This window comes from Copidosoma floridanum, unplaced genomic scaffold, assembly GCF_036245765.1.
Source record: "Copidosoma floridanum isolate Cflo_tuat_1 unplaced genomic scaffold, Cflo_Japanese_pri ptg000013l, whole genome shotgun sequence".
In the NCBI taxonomy this organism is placed as follows: domain Eukaryota; kingdom Metazoa; phylum Arthropoda; class Insecta; order Hymenoptera; family Encyrtidae; genus Copidosoma; species Copidosoma floridanum.
The window spans coordinates 13,577,410-13,605,406 of NW_028321890.1; the positions used below are offsets into that span (position 1 = coordinate 13,577,410).

The 27,997-nt window shown below is 37.8% G+C and overlaps 2 protein-coding genes across 2 annotated transcripts; one reads left to right on the plus strand and one right to left on the minus strand.

Annotated features, from left to right (window-relative positions):
- Nucleotides 1-5,011: 5,011 nt before the first annotated feature.
- On the minus strand, nt 5,012-9,955 carry LOC149374873 (2-hydroxyacyl-CoA lyase 1-like). The gene is made up of 4 exons (XM_089590679.1): nt 9,723-9,955; nt 9,353-9,406; nt 9,041-9,237; nt 5,012-5,172 (listed from the first exon to the last, which is right to left on the minus strand). Exons 1-3 carry the CDS (start codon nt 9,953-9,955, stop codon nt 9,162-9,164), a joined length of 363 nt encoding a protein of 120 aa, XP_089446805.1. The 3' UTR covers nt 5,012-5,172; nt 9,041-9,161.
- A 14,759-nt stretch (nt 9,956-24,714) lies between these two features.
- LOC149374874 (uncharacterized) lies at nt 24,715-27,060 on the plus strand. Its single transcript, XM_089590680.1, has 3 exons — nt 24,715-24,957; nt 25,225-25,791; nt 25,834-27,060. Exons 1-3 carry the CDS (start codon nt 24,715-24,717, stop codon nt 27,058-27,060), a joined length of 2,037 nt encoding a protein of 678 aa, XP_089446806.1.
- Nucleotides 27,061-27,997: the final 937 nt, after the last annotated feature.

The window sequence follows — 27,997 nt, forward strand, 5'->3', positions numbered from 1 at the left end:
AAGTGCTGTATCGCCAGGACTGAGAATCAAGTAATAACGTATCTGAATCTATTTTAAAAATAAATTTAATCCTACTTGGGTTTACAATATCTCTGCGCACATCCATTTCATAATTTTCATAAAATGTGAAGTATAATTTTTTTTGTGTATAGTGTTGGCAGAGATAAATTCGCAATAAGCGATTTATCTCTTCTAATAAAAAAGTAGTACAAATTGTGCGATCTATGGTATGTATATTTTTTATTTTGTTTTTTAATTTTTCACAGTACAGACATCGATCAAACTATTTATAAGACTAATGGGTCTTAGATGTGACTAAAGGAGATGTGCGAAGATTGGAGACTGTTATTTCTAACAAGAAAAAAAAGCCTTAAGTTATGATGTAATAAGTTCAATTTTTATTCACAAAATAAGTACAAAAATATTTTTATCGACTATAAAAATGAACTTGTAGACAGCCTTGATATTTGTTTTAATAGGACTCGGAGCATTACTGATTTGTCCTGCTGTCAATGAAGAAGTAATCTCTTTGTATTTGAATAAGCAGAATAAATAATGTGAAGATGATTTAAAATATATTAATTATTTACCCACAGGTTCTGGTCCAGATGCTTGTGATTGTCCAGCTAGTTTTCCAACTAGCATATTATTCGTGACTGGATGTCTACCAGACTAGACCATTTGAACATCAGACTAGAATCATTGATTGATGCGTGATAAGCTAATATTTTTGCAAGTGAAGTAAAATACAAAATTCTAATTACATGTACCTATACTTCTTTTCCATTGCAAACTGCGTTGATCAATGCATTTATATCAGCAGGACTACTAGTCTGCATGTGCGTGGCTCTACTTTAAGTTTTATTTTCTATTTTTCTCTGTTTTTTTTTTTAGCATCTATAACCATACCTAACACTTTATTATGTTTCTGTAAATTAAAATCAATATTTAAATCAATATGGTAGTTTCAATTTATAATAATTTTTTCCAATTGCTGAGAAACCAACTACACAATTGTAACATAATCGCAAAATGATAAATAAAAAAAATACTTCAAAATACTAATGAGCAAATGGAACAAAAACCAAAAATTACTGCCAACTACACTTGCAGTATTTTACATTTAAATCGTAGTCGTATTTATAGTTAGCATACACCAACAGAAAACATAAAGTTGTATTGTATATTATTATAGCATAATCATCCAAGTTAAATTTTTTTTGTATCTTGTAGTGTACAGTAAAAACTGAACATATAGATGTAATATTTATTACACATGATATGCAATCAGTCATTCATACTGTTTTAATCTTTTCTATGCTTTTTTATGCAAACGTAATAAAAATAAACTTAGCCTGATCAAAATTTAAAGTATATTAACTTTTGCCTTATAGGACAGCAATTTCTGCTAAACCTGTGAGTCTGATTTTGTTCTTTAGGCGTTGACGAATGAGAATTTTGAAGTTTATTATAGATCTTCGCTATAATTGTTCCATTTTGATATTTTTTGTGGAAAAATTTCTTTAATGTTTTTAAAAATATTTATCTAGGAAACAAGGTTGGGTGATTTTGAAGTAAAACAAAAATAGGTTTAGCCAAACAAAATAAAGTAATTAGGTGGGTATGTAAGAGGAAGCTTTGCGCCAATGAATTGTATATAGTTTTTTTATTCGTATTCAATTCATATAGTATATTTACTTTCAAAAAAATAAACAAGTACATTTTTTGATAGAATAAGTAGACTCAAAATAAAAATTTTTTTAACATGGATATCGCAAGATAATCGTGATTAAAAAACTTTTAAGTTATTATCGTCGATATAAATAGCGAATATAAAAAATGGTTTGTTTTTACATCTTACAAGAAATATTCACTTGAAATATCAAAGTACAGTGAGAGTTTTGCTTTGAGAATAACAACCAGAAGTATAATATATATAAATTCAAGGCAAAATGATGTAAAAATACTCATAATTTGTTACTTTAAAAGTAAGATATTTACACTGTATAAATTATGCTCTCTTGTACAGAACAAAAATATATAATACGTGTTAGAGGTAGCATTAAATTCGTTTCTTAACTGACAATTGTTTAATACGTCTTTCATATATACTTTATAAACAGCTATAATAGGAATTCATAGAATGTATAATGATATCTAATTATGAATTTTATTTCTTAGGAACACTATGCATATACAACAACAATGAAACGTTCGTGATTTCTTTATTTTTACCAACGCCAAACACTTTCTTTCCTAAACTATCATATTTTTTCCAATGGCCTGATAAAAACTGGCAGTATGTTACATAATGAGTGTGACTGTATGTACTTTTTGGATGAATGTTACTCATAAAACCTGATAAAAAAAATGTTTTCTGTTTTATACAAACACTAAGTGGAATTTCAGACAGTTTCGTTGAGCTTTCATTATGTGTTACTATCATGAAAAATTTTTTTATATCATACTCAATGACTGTTTGTCCTGAACATGTATTACATTTGCCATGAGATTTTTTAAAGTTTAGAGATTCTAAAGTCTTGGTTTAAGTATGTAGAAATTTATCTATCCGACAGTAAAGTATGCGATCTGACTTTTCAAAATGGCACTTTTGACAAGTGGTTTTTTTTAAGAGACTAGAACAACCAGTCATTAAATTTCGTAAGTAATCAATAATATCATTATTTAAAGATATAGTGTCCCCGTTCAAAATACCGACATCTGATAATATTGATACGCGAGACTCGTACAAATGTTTTAAATGTTTTTTATCTACATACTCACATACTGATTTCAAGAAAACATTAGAATTTAATTTTAATAAATCGTTTACGTCTGACTGAAATAAATTGAAAGTATAAATGAAATGAGCCAACAGTTCCATCAAAGAATCAAAAATACTCGTGTTATTGAAGTAATATTCTCTATTAGCAATTTTAATTGGTAATTTACTCCCATTAACAATTAGCTGCTCTTTGTAAGAGTAAGTTTGTTTCTTTGCATAAAACGCTTTGAGTGTCGGCTGAGGGTCACAATATTTTGTTAATTTTTTCTTTCTACCTTTTTGATTAATTAGATCTTTATGTATCGGAATTCTGGCAGCATTCGATAATTTGGGCACATCTTTAATTGGTGTTGACTGAGATTCAAAATCATGAGCAGAAAAATCATCACCATTCAAAAAATTTTCATAGTTTTTACTGTAATTATGATCATTCAATTGTGACTTTATAAAAGTTTTCATGTTACCATTATTCTCTGAGCAATTTACACCCTCTGAAAATTCTTGATTTTCTTTGTCCGCTCTTCCTCTCCAATTTTCCACCAGATTCAAAAAACTGTAGTTTAATAAAAAATTTTCTAGCCCTTGTTCACTCAAATTATTTGAAGAAATGTAATCCCGACTGTCTTGTAATATTTGTTTTACATATTCGGAATGTTTTATGATAAACTCTTTTGGAGACGTATTTTGAGTTTTTACGGCTTTCTCAAAACTGTCGAATATTTTTAAGAAGTAATCTTTCGAGCTAAAAGATTCCTCTATTACATCAGTATTATTTGGCAACAGAGTACTAGTCCAAACAGGAAAAAAAGATATTAAATTCAGCAATGTTTTCAAGAAAGTCATACTTTTATATGGGTTTGGTAATTGAAAAATGTCACTGTTAGAAATTTTGTTCCGTATTGTATTGAATTCATCAATAAAATATTTGTATATTTCTGAGTCATCTTTACAAAACCAACAACTGAAATCAGGTTCATCGTTAAACTGTTCATATTCAATATTTTTTGTAAAAATGTTTTCAAAATGTTTAATGGAAGTGTTACTAATACTTTTAAGTACTTCTGATCTACTAACGTTAAACTCATGATTTTGATTTTTACTAAGCAGAAAAAAAGTTAGGTATTTACACATTTTCGTAAAAAACATCCAGTTTTTTAATTCGATTAAAACTATGACACTTTTATAAAAAAAAATCATTTACAAGTGAATTCGCGCAGAAACACTCATTGAGAATGATTTTCACGTGTAACAAGAGTGGAATAATATTTACTTTCAATACACATAAAGATTTCACGTTATTTTCATTTTTCAAAAACTTGAAAAATGAATTGCAGTATTAATTCAAAGAGCACAGATTGTATGCTGAATTAGTAGCTTCGAAAATTTGCTTCGCAAAAGGTATAATAATACATTTTGGAGCAGGAACACCTTCTTTTAACCACTCGCAAATGAAATAGCATAGAAAGTCAGTATCTGCACGGTTCAGAAGACCTTGCCATAATGGTATTTCTGTGTTATTGATTTTACAGACAAGGGAGCAAAAAAATATTGGATCAATGTCACAAAAGCATTCAATTTTTTTGGTAACAGTATTAGAAATAAAAAAATAAACAGGAACATCTATTGTTCGATAATTGACTTTCCATAAATTGATTTGCTCAGGCCATCGGTACATAGCAAGTAGCGGTTTTGCGTTTAATTCTTTGATAAATGGAATAAAGTGTTTATCAAGTAGTAATGATGAAAGGTCATCGGTGCTTTTTTGATTGTTGTCAAAAGTGACAGGAATTTCCATTAGCACTTTATCGATAGAATCGTCTTTTATTTTTAATATTAGTTTCGACAATATTCTATTTCTATTTTGATATAATTTTTGGTGAAGATTGTGCTTTGCGATTTTGTAATTGAGGATTTGACAAAAGCTTTTTCCCACACTGGATCGGATTCTGGTTTTACCAACAACTTTTCAGTATTGAGAAAAATATTGATACTACTTAGCTTTTTTTGAATGACATCATCTGCTATTGCTGGGGGTCTCCCTCTTTCTTTTAGTGATCAAATATTGTTTTTATCAGTTTTCTTATTAATTTGACCTTTTTTCACAAAATCTGTAATATGCCGGTAAAAATAAAAATGTACCTAATTATTAGGTAATGATAATTTTTTATAGTTAGGTTGAGTATAAAACAAATTATTTTTTATTACTTACACAATTTTTTTTTGTCTATTACTTTTGCTAATTCAGCACAAGGGCGTTTTTCTTATGAGGCTTTAATAGTATCCTGGAGTTTTGATTTTGTACACAGAGTAAAAATGCTTACTGGTGTTTCAGTGCTGTGCTTGATTTTTTTGCTCATGAGCCGTATTTCACTGTAATCCACAGATCTCTAAAAGTTAAAAATAGAAACTCACTTTGCTGCTATATAAATTATTTCATAATTTTTCAAGAAATCGAAAATTAATTTTCTCTTTGTAGTAAATGTATAAAGTTTCCATGCAACTTAGGTATGTACATGCAACATTATTTACATCCATGATCGATAAATTAGGACTATACCTAACGATATACTTTTGAACTTGTCAAGACAAGCTTTTTTTATTAAACTCTCGATAGAGCTTAATGACAGAAAACGCTATGGAAAAAAATGTGCAAGTCGAGCACTGTTAATTTTTAGTTATCAGCAGTTTTAGTTTAAAAAACATTAAAATGGGTCCAACCGGTCGACCAACACAAATTCCTTTTTCCGAACGGTACAAAATCTTGAAAAATTTAGATATATTTTTATCAAACGGCGAACTAAAAAAAGAAAAGGACAGTGTTTGGAAACAAGCATGTAGTCAACTATGCAACAAAATACAGGCACACACATTATATTTATCAATCATCAGTAATCAGCATGGGATTTTAGATAATTTGAGGGCTTCGAAGAAACTGAACATTCTTAAACATAATATTAATAGTGTAACTTATTCAAAGAAAGCAAGCAGACAAAGCAAAGAAAGTGATGATGAGAATGATGATAATCCCAATTGCTGTTATAGTTTGCAGTTAAGCATCGAGTTGGATGAAAAATCCTGGGCTAGTATAAAACCTTGTGAAAAGATATACAAAGATGGTAGAAAATACATGTCTTTGCAAGAAGGATGGACTGATATCATTGCAATGGAAATTTTCTCATTGAAAAAATTACCATGCGCTTTCGCGTTTAAAACCAATCATGTTTATTCATCGAACTCGTCAGACTCGGACTTGTATCCTTTTTTTACATTCTTTGGGCAGTGCAAAGAATGCAAAACCTCGATCCATGGGGAATGTAGTAATTTATATTCCACTGCAAGTGAAATAGTACAAATACAGATTTCTACATTTGATACGAAAGACATCCCACACAGCAAAAAAAGAAAATTAGCTGGTAAAAAAGCCATTGAAGCCAAAAATACACTCAAGTACGTAAAAGCTAACAGATACAGAAAAGATTAAGCAAATAAACACATGGAGTATGGAGACATCGAACCCCCTTTTCTTCAAAACTCACCAGTGTACAGAAAAACTAGGCAAAGAGCCGTCGAGGAAGCTCTCAATATAACTGGCCCATCTGATGCTTTCACAAATTTGCAGCACATAATGTCGAAAAATCCATCTATTCGATTTGTTCAACAGCATCCATTCACTGTTAAATATTGGACTCCAGAACAGATTAAATGAGGGCAAGATGTCTCAAAACTTGGACGAGTTTGCATATCAATAGACGCTACAGGGTCGTTGGTGAGAAAATTAAAATTTCCATGGCGAACGAGTAGGCACATATTTTTGTGTGTTAGTGTTATCCAAATACTGGGAAAAATCATACCCCTCTTTCAAATGTTAACAGAAAAGCATGATACTAATTATTTGAAATTGTGGCTGTCAGATGGTCTGAGAAATGGAATACCGATTCCCGATGGAGTGGTATCGGATGGTGAGCCAGCTCTTTTACATGCTATTTGTCTGGCATTTAATCAATGCACATACAAACAATATTTGATTATTTGTTTTGCTTATATTTTCGATACAACAACAAAACTAAGACCCTGTTACGTGTGATAAGACAAAGCTCACGCAACTAAAAATGCCACAAAATGGAAATGCTTTCCTAAACAAGATACCCGAGTAAAAGATTTTTATGTCAGAAGTATCGCTTTTTCAATCGATATAGATGATTTCAAATTATTGGAAGAATTCTTAATGTCTATATTTGTAATATCAGAGATTACTGTTTGTGATTTTGATTCAGAATGTAGGCAACGAACTGAATGGCTGATAAAAAAATTTACAGACTTCAATATGGATGAGTATGAATGTGACGAAGAATACCAATTGAAAGAAGATGAAATTGAAGATTTTATGACAGATAATGCAATAATCACTTATATAAACTCTATTTACAATAATGCTCTGAAATTAAGCAGTACAACTGAGAATGCAACATCAATGCCTAACGTTTTTTACTGCCCTCTACTCAAGAGTCACATTTTTCATTTGTACGCTCCATTCCCAGCTTTTACCAATGTTATGCAGAAATATTATAAATCTCATACTGGTCCATCATCAGCTATTTCTGAAGCCTACTTCAAGGATATTGAGAATGCTAAACATTTTTCCTTGCCATGTATGATAAATAAATTCGTGGTAAGTGATTTGGAGGCAATCAATAGAAGTATTAAACTTGCAAAAGCGTCATTGATTAAGGAGGGATTGCAAGCATTGCATCTAGGTATTTGTAAATATTCACCAGAAAAAAAACCTATTAACTGTTTGTGTATGGATGTGAACTCTGAAAATACACAAAATGATCTAGTAGATATACAATTGTTGACTTTAACTGATGAAATTGCGTTTGTCGCAAGTGTCGAAGAGATAGATGATAACAATAGTAATGACAGTCTACATCTATCAAATACGAAGAACAATATGAAAGTCGATGATAGCATGCTTGATCTTTCAAATGATGACAAAATAAGTAATTCAACTGTAAGCGAATTAGAAGAACAAATAAGTGAAGGGGAAAGCTACACCAAACGAAAGTACTTGGAGAGTTCTGATAGTTCTTGTGAAAATATATTTAGACCATATTTTTTAGCAACTGAGAAGAGTCTTATTCAAAATGGGTCTAAATTAGCACCTCAGTCAACGACTTTGTACGAAAAACCAATTAATATTTACAACACCTGCCCTATAGACAGTATTTTTGAACTATTCACTGCAGCTTACTGTTTTTTCAATTCTTTCAAGTATTTAGTAATGGATAAAGTTTTATTTAAAACAAATAGTTCAAAGTTTTTTCGAATGATTGATGAGTACACAAAAGATTATTTCAAAATAAATTATTATGACAGCAGAACGATTTTTTGCATAAATGAGTATAAACTTAAAGAAAAAAACCTTCAGTTAGAAGTTGATTGTCGAGATAATATTCTTACTCTATTCTCAAAATGCGTGGGTGATACATATTCTGTTAAAAAAATCTATCAATGCCATGCATGTTCATTTACTAAAACAAGAGAATATAAAACTTAAGAAGTAAATACTTATTTTACAAAAAATGCTAATTCTTTATCAGGTATACAAGACTATTCAAATGCTATGTATACGAACGATACCAAATGTTTTAAATGCAATGAGAGCTGTTCAGAGTTATAAACTAGGTTACTACATGTGTTTAGAATTAGAAGTTAATTACTTGATAGATAAAAGCAAGGACTTGAAAGTAAACTTGAAGAAGATACCTACAACTTTGAATTTGAAAAATGAACTGTACGTATTAGTCGGTTTAGTTGGATTTAACGAACTTCAAACAATATTACACTATTACACTGTAATTAAATTACCTAATGGCCAGTAGGAAGAAAGAGATAATTTGAAAAATATTTTTAAAATTAGAAATAAAAACAGCCAATATGAAGTGAAGCCTGCATTACTGTTGTACATTCGAAGAAACGTGTATGGGTAAGTATTACTATTTCAAATTATAATAAAAACTATCTAGCCAAAATTCACTAATAAAATGTACTTTTAGGAGCAAACTAACGAATATTTTATCAAAAAATCTTAAAGAAGATAACTGATAACAAGTGAAAAAAATTTCCAGTCAGTATCTAACTACGAAAAAACTCAATGATTTGTCAGAATGAAATGCAACTATGTAAGAGACACTAGTTAAGTAGAACAAACAGAATTTTCATAATTTACTAATGACCAAAGGCTTATTTAATTACCACTTATGATTATGGACAAGCACGAGACAGCAATTATAGTCCCTTCAATTTTAGTCCGAGTCTTCGAAGAAGCATGGTTTCAACAGGTCCACAAGCCGCCTGCGAGCTGCCAGTCGTTTATTCATACAATAGCCAAATTGTAGACTGCGTACAAGGTGTTGTGCATGTGTCGCGATTGTTTCCCTCCCTGAAAACAACTAATGATGGTTTTGATTATTGATTGCGGTTTCATAGTATAAAACAATTAAAAATAATTAAAAACACAACGATACTACACAATTTTTCTTATGAAGTTCGTAAATCTTTGATTACCCATGTGCATCTTGATATTTCTTATTTCCATTGAGCTTCGGGCAGCAACTGGAACTTTAAATTTATGTTAGTCATGACATTATACTTATTTAAATGTTAGATATACAAAATACACACTACTGTGAATTTACTCTTTCTTTTTCAATGCTGGTTTTATATTATTTTTTAAATACAGATTTTTTTAAAGTATGAATAAATAAAGTAATTCATCAATGTATATTAATTTTTGGTATTAATCGATGAATTTTTATAGAAACCATTAGGAATTAAACAGTTGTTAATCAGATATGCATCTCATGTGAATTTGTATATACATAACGAGCAACGGAGTATAAGAAATCATACAAGACTGATTGAGCGATACACCTACCGGTTCTTCTTCGCGGCATCGAGCTGTCTCCACCCTGGGTCGTCCCTGCTGAACGTGTAGCCCCTCTTCCACAGCGTCTTGGTTAGCATCTCAGCCGACAGTCCGACGCTCGCCTGGATCGCGTAGCTAGCCGCCACTGAATTGTGCAGCTTCTCGGCACAGATATAAACCTGACGATATCGGATGAACTTAACGTCGGCTTCGTATGGCGGGAGCCGGCCAAAGTGTAGCATCTAGTTGATGCGGGCGAAGAGCAGCAGAATGATGTCGCTGCGCAGGAAGGCCGCGAACTCCGAGATTCAGCGCTGGCGACGTACGCCGGATCTGCGTCGGGCACGACGCCCTTACCCATGAGCGCAGACAGGAAGGGCAGATCCGCATGTAGGCCGCGCCTCTGCCAACGACGACGAGGGTGATCATGTCGGCAGCCTCGTCGATGAGGCGGACGTCCGGGAGGACGAGGAATGCCTCAGGAATGAGTCGGGCCTAGGCGCCGTCAGCCTGCTTGAGCAGGATGGCGGGTAGGTCGAGGTTAGCTGCGCCTTACAGCGGTGGTGCACAGTTTTACAACGTGTGTACCATGTGTATTGCGTTTTTCCTTGTTCTTTGTTAATTAATATGTAAAGAATGCGTATATTTATACCTGGCCTATCATACGTGACGAGGCGTGGCCTTCTCGACGCGTAGAGGGATGAGGAAAGTGTCCAGACGGCGTGCTCGCAGTGCAGGTGGCTGGGCTAGACCTGGTTTGACTCCAGAAAATCGCTGATGCCCTCGTGACCCTACCAGTCAAAGCCACTGACAACCAACTATAAATAAGATTTGTACAACGTAGTTGTGTCAAATTCGTGGAAAAACGTGTTTAATTCTTTTTTAAATTATATTTTACACAGAAAATTTGAAATGTCGAAAAAAAAAATTAAACCTAGTTCACAGCCTGCTGTATATTCAATATTCTACAAAATATATTTTTGTCGTAGTAGAATTAATAATACTCTGTCAAAATGTCATTACCTATCAAAAGTTGTTGATTAGTTGGTCCCAACTGATGATACAAATGCCAACCAGTCTTTAATCTTCGCACATCTCCCTTAGTCACATCTAAGACCCATTAGTCTTATAAATGGTTTGATCGGTGTCCGTACTGTGAAAAATTGAAAAACAAAATAAAAAATATACATGCCATAGCTCGCACAATTTGTAATACTTTCTTATTAGAAGAGATAAATCGCTTATTGCGAATTTATCTCTACAAATTTTCCAACACTATACACAAAAAAATTATACTTCACTTTTTATGAAAATTATTAAATGGATGTGCGCAGAGATATTGTAAACACAAGTAGAATTAAATTTATTTTTAAAATAAATTCAGATACGTAATTACTTGATGCTCAGTCCTGGCGATACAGCACTTGGCTCCAGTATCACTGTCGTGAGATACAATGCCAATGGCATCTTTGGCAGTAGCCTCGAAGATGTGCAGCTCAAAATTTAGGGTTATTATGCGACTGATCAGGGTGGGATCAGCCTGCATGAGCTTAAGCAGCCCGAAGTGGCCAAACTTCTTCATTTTCTATTCGTCAACGTAGCCAGCTGAACTCGCTGTACGGATCTCTGAGAGCAAAAAAATCGGAAGACCGTCGTCTACGAGGCCTTAAGTGATACCTTACTGGCTTTCTTTTGAAGAACAATAGATAGATAGAGACGGCGCGGTGCTTAGTCGGTGGGCAAACTTTGTCCTCTGAAAAGGGGTTATATTGGTTATACAAGATATATTTTTCTAATACTACCGATTAGAGGAATTACAGGCAAAACTACACAGGACTCGCAGTTCGCAGTTCGCAGTATGAGTGATGCCACCCTCACTGGCGCTAGACACAATAATAAATACAAATTATTTAATTAAAACTGAAATTTGACAACAGCCGTATATTTATTTTATTTGTATACTATACACTCCAAACCGTCCAAACGCAAACACTCCAAGGTCCAAACTCAAAAACTTTTAACAAACCACACTATAGTGTGTATACCTATCATTGTATGTGTTACTACATATATATATATATATATATATATATATATATATATATATATATATATAGGCTTTTATAACATCCCAAATGCAGACGATTTTGTTGGAGCGAATTTCTCGCGCATGCGTATTTCAACATATAGATGATATAGATATAGTATATTTGATATGGTAATACGCAAATAAATAAATATTTGTGCACTACATAACTGTTAATAGTTTAAAACAACTCAAGAGTCAACTTTATTCTGCGTGTTACGCGGAAATTAATGGCGTTCTTGTAACTAAGCTGCGAGTGATAGATTTATTGTAATGGATGATTGAAAATTTACCCACTCTATTAAAAATAACTACGTGGTTTACCACGTAGTTTTTGTCTCAAAATGCCACATGGTTTTTAAAACCAGGTTTTGTAATACCACGTGGCTTTTTCACCAAGAAGCTTAATAGTTTTTACAAATATTATTTTCTTCATCCTAGTTCTTTTGATAAATTTTTTTCTTGTCTTGTTATATGCTATCGTTATAAATACTTTTACAAACAATTTTCTGAGCGATTTCTGTTCCTCTATTGAAAAAAATCGCGTGGTTTCATCACGTGGAAAAACTATGTGGTAAGCCACGTGGTCTTAAATCATAAATCACGTGGTTTTGTTTCAAATTAACACAGGGTTCTGAAAACCTCGTGGTTTTACTAAACCCATTGGGTGTTTTGAAAACCATGTGGTATTTTTAGACAAAATCACGTGGTTTATAATATAAAACTGCGTGGTTTACCACATGGTTTTTCTACGCGCTATAACCACGTGTTTTTTTTCTATAGAATCCTTAATTTAAGATTCCACTAAAGAGGCATTAAGGAAAGCTATTAGTCTAGATAATGACCTTTATATTTTTTCTGTACATTAATTGACTGAATAACGTACTAACGTAGTAGAAAGCTACGTATACTTTCTTATTATAGACTCTGTTTATTGCGCAAGGATACGTTTTTTTAATCTACGTAATAGAAATATCAAGCTATTGTTTACGAAATGTTTGAGTACCAACTCTTCACATTTTTTAATATCCGTCATCGTATGATCCACTGGAGGGTCTCTTTAGTTGTACAACTTGATTTTATGGATCCTGTTCTCGCAAGTTTATAATAGATGCTAAGGCATAAGAGTCTACACGACTATTGAGACATACTATTAACGTATGATTTACACTTTAATACGTATGTATAATAAATGATAGAAAGAATAGTATACAGTTAATAATTCTGGATGGCAAAAAACATTCAAAGTATTATTTATTACATAAAACATAATTATGTCTTATCAATTACATTTGACAACAACTATACCTTGGAGATGATGATAATTATTATTTTAACAGTAATAATAAACACTAATAAATAATAATATTGTCTTAAGTAAGAGAGTAAACTCTTAAACTAACGTTTGCCCAGAAAAAAATAATTTATAAGAACTTATATAAAATCTTAAGTAAGATCTTATGTCGATTCTTAGATACAAACTTATATTAGCTTTTCTTTGTTATTAATAAAATAAAAAACAAATAAACACTTGGAAGAAAATAATGCCTTTTTACCAAAATCTTCAAAAGCAAAAGAAAAATCTAGTTTATTAAAAGAATATTTGACTAAGACTGCCAAAAAGAACAATATAATTTAGTACGTTTAATTAGTTAAAGCACCCTCCACTGTCATATGATATAGGAGTAGAGATAAGTGATCCGTTGGGGGTGAGGCTGGAAAATGACATATACGAAAGTATTTAACATTTTCCATGATAAAACTCTATACGTAGAGCTCCTTTTGATGCATACGTCCAATAGAGGTAAAGGTACCTATCTCCGTAGCACGTACTAAAAATTCCAACTTAAATGCACCATAAAAAATGGTATACTAAAATTTTTTGGAATATTTTTTTTTTAAATCTTACATGATCTCTTACGGAATATTTAAAAAAATTTTATAAAGCTAAAACTGCAGTAGAATATTTTTAAAACGAATAAAAACGGTATGCTGGTATTACCGTGGTTGTGTACCTATTACCGTGTACGTATTACCGCGGATGTCCCAATCACCGTGTCCGTATTACCGTGGGTAAAGAAAGTTGTATTTGCGGAATATAAAAAAAAATGCAAATTTCACTTACATTTTCTACATGACTTATTTATTGTTTTAAAAAAATATTACTTTTTTTTGTACTTGCTTATTCGTTTAGTAGGAATCTTATACATTTTTGAGCACTCAGCAATAGATTTTTCTTCCTTTCTATAGTTTTCTTTATTTTGGTTACGTTAGATCAACGTGCTTACCTACTAATTGATTACGCGTTAACTGTCGTGCGTTCTGTAAGTATAGGGTTATGTTTACGTACGCTCACCGTGGAAATACGTACACAATCAGTTAATGAGCGCGTTGTACCGGATACCGTGGAATATAATTATTTACTCCAAATATACACAAATATTTCTGTTTGAATTGCATCAACGTTAACGCCATTTTAGATTATTAAAATTGAAAAATTATTTTATATGAAACATTTCTTATTTTAAGCAAGTTATCATCAGTTTTTTAAAATCCACAGTAATAGGGCAGAGCACGGAGATAGGTACACTTACCCCTAGTTGCATTAGCCTAGTACACTGAGAAAGAACTCGCGCGTCTGCTGCTCCACAAGTACAGCCGTTGCGCGGATTAACCAAGCAGCCCTTGACTATATCGGTCGCGTCAGTTGAGTAAAAGAACGTCGTATCTCGAAAATGTTTTTGAAAAATGTCCTATCTCGACTATATTTTTAAAAACGTCCTATCTCAAAATTACTTTGAAGATCATCTTATCTTGAAATTATATTTAAGAACGTCCTATCTCGAAGTTATATTAAGAAACGTCCTATCTCCAAAATTATATTGAGAAACGTCCTATCTCAAAATTACATTAAAAAACGTCCTATTTCAAAATTAAATTGATATAACGCCTCATCTGAAAATAATAAACTATCAAACGACTAGTTTCTCAAAACAGATTATAAGACAAAACTTATCTCAATGAATTTCTATTTTTTTTTTTCAAATTGACTTTGTCTAGTTTAAAATAATATTTTCTCACTCCTCTACATTGAGACAGTAAAGTGTAAATGATATGCTTTAACATCATTAAATAATTAATTTACGTAATTAGAACTGTTTAAAATAACGTAAGTAATAGTGGACTCTTAAAACATTATGAAAAGGCGCCTGATATAATTTATACTTTTAATTATTTAAAGTATTAATCTTAAATTATGTATAATTACATTTTATTTATTTTCAACAAAAATGATAGTTTTCGTACCTGGTGGTGCATGTCGCCAGGGCGAGCACCAGGCCCGAGGGACTCCTTGTGCTTGCCCTGGTTGGATGAGCACCAGGTGCCAACCCTTTTTTATCTACTGAGAGCGCAATAAACGTCCAAATGTTAAAAAAAACGCCCAAAGTAGGAAAAAGACAACAAGTCCAGTTCATTGAGCTCGGAAGAAAAGAAGTTCAGTTTGCCGAGATCGGACAAAAATAAGTACAGTTCACCGAGTTCAAAAGAAAGTTTTTCACAGAGCTTTAGGCTTTTATGTTGTTAAATAAAATAGTTTGGTAGTAATTTTTAGGATTCTTGATAAATTAAAAATGCTCTTAGGCAAGTAAGCATCAGTGATTAGAAACCCAACAGATTTTAGTATTATAAGTAGACTAGCAGCCCCCCGTCTCGTCTTCGCCCGAGACTTACTAAATAAAACACCGTAGTGTGTTGACATGTAGTGTGAAACATTTTTAGTTAGAAAATTTTACACATATTCCCGATACATCTCAGAACAAAAATCTTCTTATTAAAAACATATTTTTTCGAAATCCATATAGTTTATTTGGTCAAATAATAAGGTGTAAAAATTAAAAAAAATAATTATACTGAAAAGTACCGTGCGTTCTTCATGCCATAAAATAATCGATGGCTATAAGAAGTTGTTGATTTACAGTTTCTTCTGTGTAATTTACAAAAAGGGCTATTTTTTAAAGCTGTTAAGATTTTAAACCCCCAAAAAATTTATATTAAAAAAAAATTTTTTTTTCTCATATCTCACAATTTTATTACCAGAGCAACAAAGTCCTGGACCTTAAACTCAACATTTTTATTGCGACAAAAACAGAAATACATTTTCTACTTATTTAAAAATCTGAAGTAGGATCTTTAAAGATTTCAGAGATTGCTGTGAGGGTACAATGAAAAGCTGATCTCTCACGTAATGGACTCTTAAGTTGTCGATTTTGACGTTGCTGTTTCAATCTCGATAAATTTTCTGCGTCAGTTTTTTGACGCCTCAAATTGTATTCATTAGATACATTTGAAGTTTTCTTTCCTATATACCCTTTTGCGACTATTGGCATGCTAACGACTTTTATGACCCCTAAAGGCTATTTTCAGTCAACTTTGTTAATTTTAATACATTTGTTGGCAAGGTAGTTCGACGTTTGATGACCCTAAAAAAGACCGGTGAGCTTCTTAAGTTAACTCTTTTTTGACTGCAGTTAACAGCAATTGTGACTGCCTGGATACCTCAGGGTGATCTTCTCTGGCTTACTGTTGAAGACCCAGACTGATTGGGAGAAAAATTACAAAGTCCGAAGCTTTGGGGCTAGTTGTAGTGCTCTTTTCCAACGTCTCCCGGTATAACGTCGAAGACGTTGGTGTCTAAAGCAACTTTTTTATTTGCAGATTCAGTTGTTTTGGTGATCTTAGATGGGGAGATTGGTTAGTGATACTTGTCCAGTGGAGGCTGTCCCGTTGGCTCAAGTTTTTTTTTCCTTTATAGCTGTTATAGGTTTGCCCAGCACAGACCTTGGAGAGGATCAGTGATTCCTGGTTAAATGCTTAGAGTCAAGAGGTTAATATAGAGTCGTCGGTCACCGGGTTTTCCAGCCTTGCGAAGAACAACTCCGCAGGTGACGTCTGCCAGTGAATAGATGACTTGGTTTAATAGTGCCCGTCTTTAGTTAATATAGTCTTTTAGTCGACGAATCGCTTCCGGAAATGGTAATGAAAATGTATTTGTTGGCAAGGTAGTTTACACTTAGGTGGCCCCTAAAAAGAACCGATGAAATTGATGGTTAAGTAGAGAACGTAAATACTTATAATGGCCCTAAAAAGCGCCAGTGGTGAAACTTCCAGGCTATTCTTTATTATTATTCCTGATGATTAAGAGCTGGCTATGGGTTGCTTGATTCTCACCCTGGGAGTCTCGATGTACGGAGACTGTGATGGAGGGAGGTACGCCGCTAACCAAAGAATATCTCGTCTCGGGTCGTCCCCCGGATAACCAACTGCTCATCTTTAGACGGGAACATGTGGGTAAGCGCATTGGGGACGCGACGACCAAGAAGGTAGCCGTTGTGGCTTCCCGTGCCCCTCAGAGCTGTTTTCCCTTGCTTACATTTGTAGCCACAAATTTTCTAACTATACCAGGTGGGATGTTGGGACTGCCACACTACTCTGAAGAGTTGGTGCAGATTGTGCTCTGGCTAGATATGTCTCCTGGTATTCTGGCAGACGGCATCGGTTGGAATTAATTTTTTTTTTTTTTTTGCACTCATCGAGATTCAGGGTGAAGCGACACTTAGGTCTCTTCCCCTTAGAGAAGAGTGTTGTCCGTAACCGGGATACCCAGCTGCAGGACTATCATCAGCATTCTCTGTACAGCTTGTTGAGCTGCCGAAGCTCGACTGTACAACTATCGATACGCTCCGGCCTATTATAACCATACTTTTTTAATTCTGTTGCAGGTAGCTTCGATTTTATGTTGACGCCACCTAGCGGATTTTACTGAACTAAAGTGAAAAGCTGGCGTATTTTTGAAAAACTTTGAGCTCATTTATTGCTATTGTTATTAAATTTTTTAAAATAAAAACTATACTAAAACCATCTAGAAAGTATAATGAATCAGTGTGCAAAATTAAAGCAAAATCGGTTTAGTAGTTTTCGCGGTTAGCGATTACAACGGTTTAAGCGCTTCTGCTTTATATATTAGTAAGATAAAAAAAGCCCTCAGGCCAGTAAGTATCGGAGATGAAAAACTTAACAGATTTAAGTATTAATAGTGAATAAAACAAAAACTTAGACACGTAATTATCAGCGTTAGAAACCCAACAGATTTAAGTATTATTAATAAATAAAATACGATCTTAGGCAAGTAAGCATCAGTGATTATGAACTCAACAGATTTTAGTATTAATAGTAAATGAAATGATAACTTAGGTGTGTAACTATCGGTGATAAGAAACTCAACAGATTTTATTACTTTAAATGAATAAAAGACGATTTTAGGCAAGTAAGCATCGGCGATTAGAAACCTAACAGATTTCAGTGTTATCAGTAAATAAAATCTGCTCTTAGATGAGTCAGCATTGGTAATTGGTAACCGAACAGATTTGAATATTAATGATGAAAAAATATGCTTTCAGGCAAGTAAGCATCAGTGATTGGAGACTTTATAGTTTTTCCTTTCGCCTAAGAGCTTATATTGTTTAACAGAAAATTTTAAAAAACTGTAGGGTTTCTAATCACCGATGCATGCTCGTCTAACAGTATCAAAATAATATTCATTATCAAAGCTAAAAAACTGTTGGGTGTCTAATCGCCGATTAAAGCTCGCCTAGAAGCTTATATTGTTTAATAATAATATCAAAAAACTGTAGAGTTTCTAATCTCCTATGCTTGCTCGCCTGAAAGCGTATTAATAATAAAATCGACATTAATAGTAAAAGCGTATTTTATTTATCATGAATACTTAAAAACTGTGGGGTTTCTAATCACCGATTCATGCTCGCCCTAAGACATATTTTATTTATTTATAATACCAGAAATCTAAATTGCCGATGCTAATTCGCCTAAGAGAATGTTATATTCAATATTAATAAAAAAAAAATGTTGGGTTTCTAACCATCGATTTATGTTGGCCTGAAAGTATATTTTTCTGCATACCCCTGCCGACAGTGCTTCATATCTGACCTGCTCTTAAACAGATAATCAGCTCTTTAGGCGAGGGTATGCAGAAAAATAGTATACGCACCACGTTTGGTGGTCGAGAAATGTCCTAGATTTCACGTTATCCGTTTATTTACGTGAAATCTGCGACATTCTTAACCTCGCTCACTAGGTGCGTAATATACGTACTATTATTTTTTAATAATATCAAAAATCTGATCGTTTCTAATCGCCAATGCCTACTCGCATAAAAGATTTAAAAAAAAAAAATTCCTAAATAAACAGTTTGGTTTCTAATCGCCGATGCTTACTCGTTTAAAAGATTATTTTATTTATTAATCCAATGAAAAACACTTGGGTTTCTAATCGCCAATGCTTACTTGTTTAAAAGATTATTTTATGTATTAATCCAATGAAAAATACTTGGGTTTCTAATTGCCGATGCTTACTCTTTTAAAAGATTTATTTATTTATAAATCCAATGAAAAATACTTGGGTTTCTAATCGCTGATGCTTATTCGTTCAAAGATTATTTTTTTAATTAATTGTCACATAAATAGTTGGGTTTCTAATTGCCAATGCTTACTCTTTTAAAAGATTATTCTATGTATTAATCCAATGAAAAATACTTGGGTTTCTAATCGCCGATGCTTACTCGTTTAGAAGATTATTTCATTAATTAATCTAATAAACAACAGTTGGGTTTCTAATCGCCGATGCTTATTCGTTCAAAGATTATTTTTTTAATTAATTGTCACATAAATAGTTGGGTTTCTAATTGCCAATGCTTACTCTTTTAAAAGATCATTTTATGTATTAATCTAATGAAAAATACTTGGGTTTCTAATCGCCGATGCTTACTCGTTTAGAAGATTATTTCATTAATTAATCCAATAAACAACAGTTGGGTTTCTAATCGCCGATGCCTACTCACCTGAAAGATTTTTCAAAAAATAAATTCCCAAATAAACAGTTGGGTTTTTAATCACCGTTGCTTACTCACCAAGGCAGATATTGCTAATTAATATACTGATAAACTATTGGGTTTCTTATCGCCGATGCTTGATTGCTTAAAAGGTTATTAAATTAAATTAAATTTTTTTTTGTGATTCAAGATTTATATCCTAATTGAATCGTCATTATGTCTTGAATCTTTAAACCCCGTGGACGGCCCCTCGAAAAATAGGGTTCGCATCTGGTGCGCATCCAACCAGGGCAAGCACAAGGAGTCCCTCGGGCCTGGTGCTCGCCCTGGCGACATGCACAACCAGGTACGAAAACTATCATTTTTGTTGAAAATGAATAAAATGTATTTACATATAATTGAAGATTAATATTTTGAATAATTATAAGTATAAATTATATAAGGCACCTTTTAATAATGTTTTAAGAGTCCACTATTACTTACATTATTTTAAACAGTTTTAATTACGTAAATTAATTATTTAATGATGCTGTTTGGTTTTCCCGCACCACACGCCCACGCCAGTGCCACCATCGCAGCGACGGAGCCTTTCGAGACTGTAAAAGGAGAGTGCAGAGCCTCGCAAGAAGCAGAGAGAGAGACAACAGCGTGTCAAGAGGAGAAGCGTCGTGATTTTCGATAATACCTATACCTTTAAGTTTATTACTATTATCTTTGTCTTTCGAGGGTCGAGCGCGACCCTGCTTTGATTAGTGTTTCGGACGGTTTAACCACCTGTATAAAACACAAGTAAGTTTTTCAAGAAAGTGTGTTCTGAGTTTCAATATAGGTGATCATTGCGCCCACGTGCATCTCATCCTCCCCCCACATCCGGCCAGCAAACTCAAGCAGATTTTAACAAAATGGTCCTTCGAGCCGGATCTGGGGGGAACGATCTCGGTGCTCGTGCAAAAAGTCCCACTCGTGGACGACAGCCAGGTTATGACACTCAGAGCAGGCTTATTAGCCCGCTTCTCTCTGCACCCCGTGAGCGCGCGATGGGATGCAATATTTTCTTTGCTCTTTGTGCTCAGCCACCGTTACGCTGCTTTGTTATCCTCGTGCCCCGAACCAGCGTTCGTCGCGCAGTGGTGTGTGCAATGAGTGCCCGTCCGAGTGCAGCGATGCGGAAACGCCCGGGCACCAGGACGTTAACAGTGCTCTATCCTGCTAGATTTTGCTGCAGGGCGCGATGCAGTTCGCGCTCTTTCTCTCTCAAAAAATCATGTATCATCCTCTCTCCCTCTCTTTCTCACACACATGTGTGTGTGTGTGTGCATCTATACGTGTGTGTCCGTGTGTGTACGTGCGCCTATGTGTGGTTATCTTACTACATTCTGCTGCAGGGCACGATGCAGTTCGTGATCTCTCCAATAATCATACATATCTGTCCCTCCCTTTTACACACACATGTGTATGTATGTGTGTATACATATGTGTACGTGTGTTTCTGTGTGGGCCGAGAGCTAAGAGTGGCTGGAGCACACTTTTCTCGCAACAGTTCTATTGAGGTAAGAACGGCTTCTTTTACCGTGTGACAAAGGGCTTACAATAGCCGCTTGCCGATATCGCTTCGTACATGGATTGGTCCCCAGCACGAGACCACTCGAATCAAAAATTACTTACAGCCCCAACGCTGTACGTGCAAGCATCAAAAGCAACAACTGCTTATTCAACAGGACCGCCTGGCCACTGCGGTCAAGCAACGACGCTTGAACGAAGGTGGTCAGGAGGTCATTGACCAACAACGGTCATAAAGCCATGGAACTTTTCTTTACCCGAGACTCACAGTTCTCTTCTTTCGAGTAACAACGCTCACGCAAGAAGATCGAACAACCCTGGTCGTTAACAGTCCTTCATGTTAACGATGCAACCCAAGACGCTGCTTGCATACTTGCAGCCCCTCTCTTACCGGTTCTCACTTCAATTGACTCAAGTGACTACTTTCAAAACCCTTGCTACAACGCAATTGATCTATTTTCAGAATCATAGACATGCTCAACTCTCAACGGGCTCTGAGTCAAGTAATTGAGAATACTTCTTGAGCGGTTCGAGATACTCAATCAGAACAGTGGACGGAAGGTCTCGTTCTCAGTCGACTCGAACTCCTTGAGGGTTACTGGGCCAACTTCACCGACACTCATGTCCGATTGCTGACAGGATCTGAAGCGAATGACGCACCGTACTTCACAGATAACAAGTACTTCGCCGTGGAGGCCCTTTACGTTGAAGCTAGAGGCAACCTATACAATGAACGTGCACGTTTCTTTCGAGACGACCCACCTCCCCAGATCCAACCCCAAGCGAACTACGGCACCTCAATACTGCCAAAGATCACTCTGCCGACATTTTATGGACGACGAGAGAACTGGGAGACATTCAGGGACCTGTTTAAGTCTCTAGTTCACGGTAAAGACACAATCCCTGCCGTAGACAAGCTGTACTTCCTCAAGACATGCGTGCTCGACGAGGCGAAGGCAGCAATCGACAGCCTACAGATCACCGAGTCCAATTACGCCGTCGCATGGTCCATTTTGGAGTCCCGCTACTACCACCAGAGACTGTTGACTCAAGAGCATATCAAAGCTCTCAAATCTCTACACCAGCTCAAGGAAGAGTCTGCCCACGGACTTCAAGCGTTGCTCGATGATCTGGAGAGACACCGCGACCAACTGCGAACGTTGGCTCGCCCCGTTGACTCGTGGGATGATTGGTTCATCTCTCTTGCTTCCGACGCCATGGATACAGCCACTCGGCGAGATTGGGAAGAAGAGCTGGAAGTGTCCGACAAGGGCTCCGGTGGTAGTGGAAACTTCTACCCTACTTTCAAGAACCTGGCCGATTTCCTCCGACGTCACTGCAGAACTCTTTTGTCTCTAGCGCCAAAAGTCGCACCGAGATCGACTGCTGCGACTTTCAGGGGCGATCCGAAGTCAAGCCCGTTTGCTCGTCCAACTCGCGTAGTGGCCGCGACTACAGCTGGCTCAGCGCGCTGCGTTGCGTGCAAGGAACCTCACTACGTTGGGCGCTGCACCACCTATAAACGAATGTCACCAAATGATCGGCATGGACTAGCCACCAAAAATCGATTGTGCTACAACTGTTTGCGAGAGGGCCACTCCGCGGGCAACTGCCCTTCTCCGATGTCATGTCAGGCCTGCGGGGCACAACATCACACGTCCCTTCATGATGCCTCCGGAAAGCGAACAAACTCTTCCACCGATTCCAATAGGCCTCCGAAATTCCCTAAGCTGGACACACAACCCAGCGAGGGTCCCTTGAATGGCTCCGAGTCATTCTGACTAGGCCTTCTACCAACGGCAATCATCAGCGTGGGTGGTAGCACTGGACGTTCCGGAAGAGCTCGAGCCCTTCTCGATCCTTGTTCAGAGTCGACTCTTACCACCTTACGACTAGCTCGAAAGTACGGTGACGGCTTAAGGAACTCTTCGATCGGGGTTGTTGGAATCTCGGGCGGTGTCATAAGCTCCTCATTGGCGTGCACGAAGCTAAGCCTTTCCAATGGGCAAAAGGTCTTTCAAGTTAACGCTCACGTGCTGCAGCATATCGGTCTGATTACTCCCTCCAGGAAGCTCAACTTCAATGCCGACGCGTAGTTCCATGGACTCAAACTGGCCGACCCAGACTTTTTGTCACCCAGACCAGTCGACCTGGTCCTTGGGGCAGACGTGTATGGCCGAATTCTTCGTTCCGGCCTCGTCAGCCGAGGGAGCTTCATCGCTCAACGAACGATATTTGGTTGGACGATCACCGGAGCTCAAGGCGATTCCCCGGCTCCTACCACATCAAGCCTAGCAATGCTGCAGGACACGGGACTCTGGAGTGAGTGCCTCGTGGGACTAATGCAGCGGTATTGGGTGGTCGAAGAAATACCAAGTATAGTTCGAGTCTCTCCGGCTGATGCCAAGTGCGAAGCCTGTTACGCTCAGCACCACTCGAGAGACAGCAGTGGTAGATATGTCGTCCCTCTCCCTGTCAAAGAAGACTATCTCGATCTACTCGGAGACGGCTTGAACCAGGCTAGAGCAGCCTTACACGCTGCACAGAGGAGAATGAAAATGGATCCTGACCTTCAAGAGCACTACGTGGCATTCATGAGCGAATACATCCGATTAGGCCACATGCGTCCAGTGTCGGAGCAGGAGATGGAGAACTGCCCTCAGAGGGTTAACTATATACCTCATCACGCCATCTGGCAGCGCAGTGACGGTGGGTGGTGCCTTCGCGTTGTTTTCAACGCCTCGAGCCCCACCTCAACGGGATACAGTCTGAACGACGCTCTCTATCCAGGGCCCAAATTACAAAATGACATTGTCAGTGTCCTCACTTGGTGGAGACTTTACCGAGTAGCCTTCTGTGCAGACATCAAGATGATGTTCCGTCAGATACAAATCCGAAAGGAGGACGTGCATTTACAACGAGTCATCTGGAGTCAAGGTGAAAATGAGCCGGAGACTCACTACGTCTTGCTTACAGTCACCTACGGAGAGGCTAGCGCACCTTATTTAGCGTTAAAGACTGTAACGCAACTGTGCGAGGACGAAGGAGCTGCCTTTCCTGAAGCAGTTGACGCTGTCCGCCGAAATCTTTATGTCGACGACTTCTTGACCGGCGCAGACGACGAGGACACGGCCAGAAAGCGTAGAGATCAACTGGTTCAACTTCTGAAGGCGGGCGGCTTCGTACTCAAGAAGTGGGTCTCAAACACGCCATCTCTCTTGCACGATTTGAAAGTCGAAGATTTGCTGCGACCGAGTTAGCTTCACTTCACCACGGATGGTCCAGTGAATAAGTTGGGAATTGCTTGGGATCCGAGTGCCGATTGCTTTCGGTTTTCCCCCCCTGCATTCAACAAGAGCGATACACTGACAAAGCGTCGTGTCCTGGCTGAAGCGGCTCGGCTTTTCGACCCTGCTGGCTGGCTGTCACCCATTATTGTCGTGGCCAAAATGCTTATCCAAGACCTTTGGAGGGCAAAGCTAACATGGGATGAGCCACTGCCGGCATCTTACGCTAAGCGATGGGAGTCATTTTACTCCAAGCTGTCTGACGTCTCCCTACTCACCCTTACTCGATGGCTTCAATCGTCCCCGGCCAGTTCGATCCAACTACACGCCTTTGCCGACGCCAGCAGAAGAGCCTTGGCGACGGCGGTCTACATCAGATTTGAGCAGGAATCTGGCACGGTAAATGTGAGTCTTATCGGCGCGAAGACAAAGCTTTCTCCGATCAAAAGTCTCGTTCCACCGGAGCGACAGAATACACGGATGACTATTTCCCGATTAGAGCTGAGAGCTGCTCTTCTTGCTGCTCGCCTACTCAGACTCGTGGATGCGAGCTTGACGATCTTGGATTGCACGTACTACCTTTGAAGTGACTCGAGCACGGTACTCAGCTGGCTACACTCCAGCGAGCCTGTTGGGAACGATCTTGTCGACAATTATGTCCATCACATTCAGGAACTCACAGCTCACGGTACCTGGCGCTACGTTCCCACCAGCGACAACCCGGCTGACACCGCTACCAGGGGTGCGGAACCTTCGACTCTTCAACACAACAACCTCTGGTGGACCGGCCCGTCTTGGCTAATAGACCCACCTTCTATGTGGCCCTCAACCTTACAGCAGCTGCCTTCTCCGACCGGTCACTACGACGGAGGCCGACACACCATCGCATCAACCACCTGCCTGACCATCTTGCAAGGAAGCCGCGATTTCATGGACGACTTTTCTAGTTTGCTGCACATGCTCCGAGTGCTCGTCAGATGCCGACGGTTCATCTTGATACTAAGGACTCGTATCGAGTGTAAGAAACTCATGACTGGTATCAGAATACCCGATTGCATGAAATCCGAAGCTCCAATCACGGTCGCAGAACTCCAGCACAGTTTTCTTTGCTGCGCTAAACTCAGTCAAGTTCGTTACTTTGCTGCCGACATCAAGACCTTGAAAAATTCTCTCCCTGTCAAGATCTCGAGCCCCCTCAGCCGGCTAAGCGCCTTCTTGGACGATGAAGGCATACTACAAGTCGGCGGCCGTCTTCGTCACTCACCACTTGCTTATTAAGAGAAACACCCACCAGTCCTGGATGCCAGATGTCCCTTGTCGAGGCTAGTGATCGACTGGGCACATCAGCGAGCCTTGCACGGCGGCTTTCGCTCAACGTACTCGCACGTCATGCGACGGGCTTGGATCGTTGAAGGAGCAGTGGAGATAAAGCGACGAGTTCATCAGTGCGTTGTGTGCTCGAAAGCACCAGCTCGACCCCTTCACCAATTCATGGCTCCCTTGCCGACAGCTCGCGTGACGCCCGCTCAGCCCTTCAGCCGCACTGGAGTAGACTACGCGGGACCTTCCTCCATCCTCCGATCCAAGGGTCGAGGTGCCAAGTCGGTCAAGGGATACGTCGCTGTTTTTGTCTGCATGTGGTCAAAAACCCTACACCTTGAACCTGTTGGAGACCTAACAACAGCGAGTTTCCTCGGTGCACTCACTCGCTTCATAGGCCGCAGAGGAAAACCAAAGGAAATCTGGAGCGACAACGCAACGAACTTCTACGGGGCAGATCACGAACTCAAGCAGCTGATGGCTAGGGCCAACCACGACTGGGATTCAGTGGCTGAGAGTCTGGCCAACGAGGGAATCGACTCGCATTTCATTCCGCCATCCGCCTCACACTTTGGAGGCTTATGGAAAGCTGGGGTTAAAGCGATGATAACTCATCTTCGTCGAGTGGTTGGAACTAGACACCTCACTTTCGAGGAGTTTTCAACCCTGCTTGCAGAGATTGAAATGATTCTCAACTGTCGCCCTCTGGGCCCGTTATCTGGAGATACGGAGGACTTGGACATGCTCACGCCAGCTCACTTTCTGATCGGAGGACCCCTTACTTCTCTGCCTGCCACCAACACTTCTGAAAACCTAGACTACCTGACCCATTGGACCCTTGTGCAAGACATGCGCAACGCGCTGTGGCGCTGCTGGACCCTCGAGTATCTCAACACCTTGCAACAACGGACGAAATGGTCCCGGCCCCGTCCCAATCTCGCCGTTGGAGACGTAGTCCTCGTTGTGGATCCAACGCTTTTGAACTCTATCGGGAAGTGGCCACTGGGCCGAATCGTCGACGTCAAACCGGGACCAGATGGGTCCGTCCGCGTTGTTCGGGTAAGAACTGCCTCGGGAGAGTACGTCCGTCCTATCACCAAGATTGCTCGTCTTCCCGTCATTGAGTGTGCTGATCACGCCACAGACGATCCTGGTCCAACCGGCACCGGGCTCACGGCGGGCGGCTAGGCTCATTATGGCCACAAATGAACCACGTGCAATCGTTCCTGGAACGAGGCGGGCGGTATGTTTGGTTTTCCCGCGCCATACGCCCACGCCAGTGCCACCATCGCAGCGACGGAGCCTGTCGAGACTGTAAAGGGAGAGTGCAGAGCTCCGCAAGAAGCAGAGAGAGAGCCAACAGCGTGTCAAGAGGAGAAGCGTCGTGATTTTCGATAATACCTATACCTTTAAGTTTATTACTATTATCTTTGTCTCTCGAGGGTCGAGCGCGACCCTGCTTTGATTAGTTCTTTGGACGGTTTAACAACCTGTATAAAACACAAGTAAGTTTTTCAACAAAGTGTGTTCTGAGTTTCAATATAGGCGATCATTGCGCCCACGTGCATCTTATCCTCCCCCCACATCCGGCCAGCAAACTCAAGCAGATTTTAACAGATGCCAAAGCATATAATTTAAACTTTACTATCTAAATAAAGAGTAGTGAGAAAATATTATTTTAAACTAGACAAAGTCAGTTTGAAAAAAAAAAATAGAAATTTATTGAGATAAGTTTTGTATTATAATCTGTTTTGAGAAACTACTCGTTTAATAGTTTATTATTTTCAGATGAGGCGTTATATCAATATAATTTTGAGATAGGACGTTTTTCAATGTAATTTTGAGATAGGACGTTTTTCAATATAATTTTGAGATAGGACGTTTTTCAATATAGTTTTGAGATAGGACGTTTTTCAATATAATTTCGAGATAGGACGTTCTTAAATATAATTTTGAGATAGGATGATCTTTAAAGTAATTTTGAGATAGGACGTTTTTGAAAAATGTATTCAAGATACTGTACCACTTGGGCCGACTGAGCGTCCAGTGTGGATCGTCATTACGTACTGTACATAGTGCAGCGACCAAATGTGTCTATAGTCCGTCAGCCAGTCAAACATACGGT